The 4,085-nt window shown below is 43.8% G+C and overlaps 1 protein-coding gene across 1 annotated transcript; it reads left to right on the plus strand.

Annotated features, from left to right (window-relative positions):
- Positions 1–642: 642 nt before the first annotated feature.
- On the plus strand, positions 643–3,789 carry aar2 (AAR2 splicing factor). Its single transcript, XM_005931834.3, has 3 exons — positions 643–1,715; positions 1,797–2,026; positions 3,243–3,789. The coding sequence occupies exons 1-3, from the start codon at positions 953–955 to the stop codon at positions 3,408–3,410; spliced, it is 1,161 nt and encodes a 386-aa protein (XP_005931896.1). The 5' UTR covers positions 643–952; the 3' UTR covers positions 3,411–3,789.
- Positions 3,790–4,085: the final 296 nt, after the last annotated feature.

A 4,085-nucleotide genomic window follows, 5' to 3' on the forward strand; every position in this document is an offset into this window, starting at 1 on the left:
TTGTAAAAGACATTGTGATCTGTAGTGAGAGTAGTGAGAAGGGGGATGAGAGCCTGGAGAGGTGGAGGTGTGCACTGAAGAGGAATGAAAGTCAGAAGAAACAAGACATGTGTGTGACTCAGAGGGGGTAAAGGTGAGGATGCAAGGAGCAGAGGTAATGAAGGCAGACAAAATATAGGAGGTGGAGGTGGCAGAGTTGAAAATGTTACGATTTTCATTTGTGGTGACAAGGATGGACAAGATTAGAAATGAGTCTACTGGAGGGCCAGCTTACGTTGAGTGGATTGGAGACAAAGTTAGAAAGACAAGGCTGAGATGGACATGCGCGGATACAAGAATGAAGAGGAAGAAAAGAGCAAGACCACAGAGATTCGTGGATGTAGCGAAGGGGAGCATGCCAAGGTTTGGTGAGACAGAGGACGATGCATAGGGTGAGATCTCTGGCGACACCTACAGGCAGCAAGCAAAAGACGAAGTGCAAATATAGATAATATACAATAACTATACACATACACAAATCATATAATACATCTATATAATTATTCTATTATACATAAACGATTTATAACATTTTACATTTATTAATTAATGTATTTAAATTAAAAGTAGACGGACACAAATGTGTTTCATGGTACTGTTTCCGTCCGGAGCAAGAAATTTGTGGCACAACTTCCACCATACGAACGACTCGAAACGTCAACAGCTGGATGTATGAAGTGTGGCTGTGAGAAAGGCTATTACACCGAAGTTACTAACACAGTGTAGCTTTAACATTTTTTGCCATGTTTTCAGTCATCGAGAATCGCATCAATTGAAAGTATTATCGTCAAAGCAGCAGCGGCTCTCTGACCTTTTGAGGAAATCCGTTTGAGTGATCTGCATTTAACAGGTGAGAGCAGAGTTTAGTTAGTTAATTCGTTAGTAGATTCACGTTAAGTACCCCTTAAAAGACATGGCCAGCAGCAGCAGTGGTAGTGTGGACATGGATCCAGATGTTGCCCTGAGGCTTTTCGAGGAGGGAGCTACCCTCGTGCTGCTGGGTGTTCCTCAGGGTACAGAGCTCGGAATCGACTGCAAGAGTTGGCAAGTGGGTCCTCGTTTCCGGGGTGTTAAAATGATCCCCCCTGGTCTGCACTTCCTCCACTACTGCTCGTCAGGCTATGGAGGACAAATTGGCCCGAAGACAGGCCTCTTCCTCTCTCTCAAACCCAGAGAGATCATACTGGCCAACTGGGACGCCAAGGAAGAAGATCTGGACTTCTCAGCCTCCAAGAATGAAGAGGAGTTGAGTCGGATTCGTGCCAGCTTGCGCGAGCTGGATCCTTACCTGGGCCCCTATCCCTATGAGGTGATGAGGAAGTGGGTGTCCCTCACTGACCGTATCAGTGAGGAAATGGCCAAAAACTTGCAGCCTCTCTCAGGTCGAGTATGTGCATTCAGTGACGTGATTCCCGAGCTTCAGTTCACACACACCAAAGACAGGGCGGAGCAGCCGAGGAATGACACGGCCTGTCAGAGCATGAAAGAGGGGCTTGACAGGCTCCCCAAGATGAAACAAAGGGAGGGTACGGAGTTGCGCTTCTCTGTCATCCCTAAGAAGACCTACCCTCCCGGGGCTACGCCGGCTGAGATCACCAAGTGCAGCATGGACCTGAGCTACGCTCTGGAGACGGTGCTGGAGAAGAACCACATGCAGGAGGCTCTTAACGTGCTAGGTATGTATCACATTTGTTAAAAATGGGTTACTCTTGATTCATTATGCAAGAAAAAGTACTGACATTTAGCCCCTCTCTCAGGTGAGCTGCAGTTTGCCTTTGTGTGTTTTCTCTTTGGAAATGTGTACGAGGGCTTCGAGCACTGGAAGTGCCTCCTCGCTCTGCTGTGCCGCTCAGAGGAGTCCATTCTGAAGCGCAAGGACCTCTACCTGGGGCTCATCGCCGTGCTCTACCACCAGCTTGGAGAAATACCTCCTGATTTTTTTGTTGACATTGTATCTCAAAACAACTTCCTTACCTCCACGCTGCAGGTACATGCACAAATCAGACTATAGTGTTTGTCACTTGATGCTCCTTTATATCTAACTAAATAATATATATTCATCTCACTGGTGCAAAATTGATTTTAGATGTGAACTAAGATGTTGTGATATTAAAAAGTTAAAAAAATGTGTTCTTGCAAACTAATCTTAAGTAATTTAGGGTCCATTAACCAGTATCACACTTTTCAACCAACAAGCCAGAAGATCAGCCTTTTACTTGCTCCTTGTGTGACTTTATTTGCCTACAAAAATGACAGTTTAATTTCAAGATTATACTATAGGAACATATCATTATTTATTAGTAGATTCAAGCTGTATTCAGACTACATTGTGATCTCTGGACAGAATTAGAATTGAGTACATCAGAGGGACAGCTCAGGTTTGAGAGGTTGGAGAGGGAAGGCTGAGATGGTTTGGACATATGCAGAGGAGGGATAGTGGCCAGATTGTACAAAAGAAGCTGAATATGGAGATTCATGGATGTAGTGAAGGAAGATATGCAGAGAGTTTGTGTGACAGAGGAGGATGCTAGGGATAGGCAGAGATGGAGGCAGATTATCCACTGTGGTGACCCCTAAATGACGCAGCTAAAAGAAGAAGATTATTAGGAAAAAAGCTGTAAATAAAGGTTTAAAATAAATGTAGTGGAATAAATAAACAAATGGAAGTCAAAGCAGCTAAAAACAGTCGATCATTTCGGTCAGCTCTGTTCAGGGGTAAATCGGTCAGTGGAAACACCGTCACTGGTCCAAATGGGTCAGCAGCTGGGCTATCAACTTTCCCACTAGAGTTTTCTGCTGGCCTTGGGCCATTGGCCTGTTGGTTATGTTGAACCCTGCATTTGTACTACTTAAACCCCAGCGGGGATTAAACCTGGGCTTGCTCCACACTTTGCATGCTCTTCTGGTTAAATGTAAAAAAATAAATTATAAAGATAATAATTCGTATGCAACGAGAAAGGGATGTTTAAATTGCCAGTGTGTTGAATACCTTTCACAACATTATTTTTACATGGCTGGTATCTGAGGACAGTTTATAATTCGATCCGTACAACATACGTTCATAATCCTGAATGATCTCCACGACACACAGAAATGCTTGCAAACAGAAAATGGACCACAGTATCAAAGCATCACCTGAATTTTTACAGATCACATTTACAGTTACCAGTTTATAAAATTGTTTGATTAATTGTTCTTCACAGGATTTTTTCCAGTTTGCCATTGGGCCTGGTGTAGATGCCAACCTGCGTAAGAGAGCAGAGAAATTCAAAGCCCACCTGACCAAGAAGTTCAGATGGGATTTCGATTCAGACTTGGACGACTGTGAACCTGTTGTGGTGGAGCTGCCTGAAGGTGTGACAGTCGACTGAAACTACTCAATGGACTCTCCTCACCGAGAAAAAGGAACACAGAAGGAGATCCACAAAGTATCTTATGCTACAGTCACACTAGGGAAAACAGTGGGTGGAGACGACGGCACGACCAAACATTTTTGCAACTGACTGATCTCATTGGCTTTCAAATAGTTGCTTTGAAGATGGCGACCAAGTCTGTGATCACTTGCAGACAGCTGCTATCTTTAAAGTGGATTTGGTGATGGTGATAAAATGGCAATACACTGAAATTCACATTATGTACTTACATTCAGAGTCCAGCTAGGACCTGATAGTTTTGAAGCATAATTTCAGACATTTCTACACGAATGGTGACACAGCTGCTGCAGGACGATGATTCAGCTGCAGAGTCACATAAGCATTCGGCAGCCTCACATTTAAATTAGCAGCTGGCAAACAGTTGCAGAGAGATGCAGTGAAGTCTGGTTCAGCAGAGACTGACTCAGAAGGATTGTGTTGTGTTGAATCTGTTTGTGTTTATAAATTAGACAGCATACTTTCTCCAGTCTGTCTGAGAGTGATTGCAGACAGAACCTATTCAGTCATTCAGAGGCTGAGCGTGTTGTTGGTCACTGCGACTGCTTCCAGCTGTTTGCTACCATCATTGTCTTTCTCCTAGTTACAAGGAATCCTCATAATGTTAGTTTGTGT

This window comes from Haplochromis burtoni, unplaced genomic scaffold (genome assembly GCF_018398535.1).
Source record: "Haplochromis burtoni strain Fernald_Lab_line unplaced genomic scaffold, NCSU_Asbu1 Contig_146, whole genome shotgun sequence".
NCBI lineage: Eukaryota > Metazoa > Chordata > Actinopteri > Cichliformes > Cichlidae > Haplochromis > Haplochromis burtoni.

Bases quoted from the DNA above. Each gene is read 5' to 3' on its own strand.
- aar2 (XM_005931834.3), top strand. From the start codon at position 953: ATGGCCAGCAGCAGCAGTGGTAGTGTGGACATGGATCCAGATGTTGCC. The intron at 1,716-1,796 runs GTATGTATCACA...CCCCTCTCTCAG, and splicing joins GGAGGCTCTTAACGTGCTAG to GTGAGCTGCAGTTTGCCTTT. The intron at 2,027-3,242 runs GTACATGCACAA...TGTTCTTCACAG, and splicing joins TCCTTACCTCCACGCTGCAG to GATTTTTTCCAGTTTGCCAT.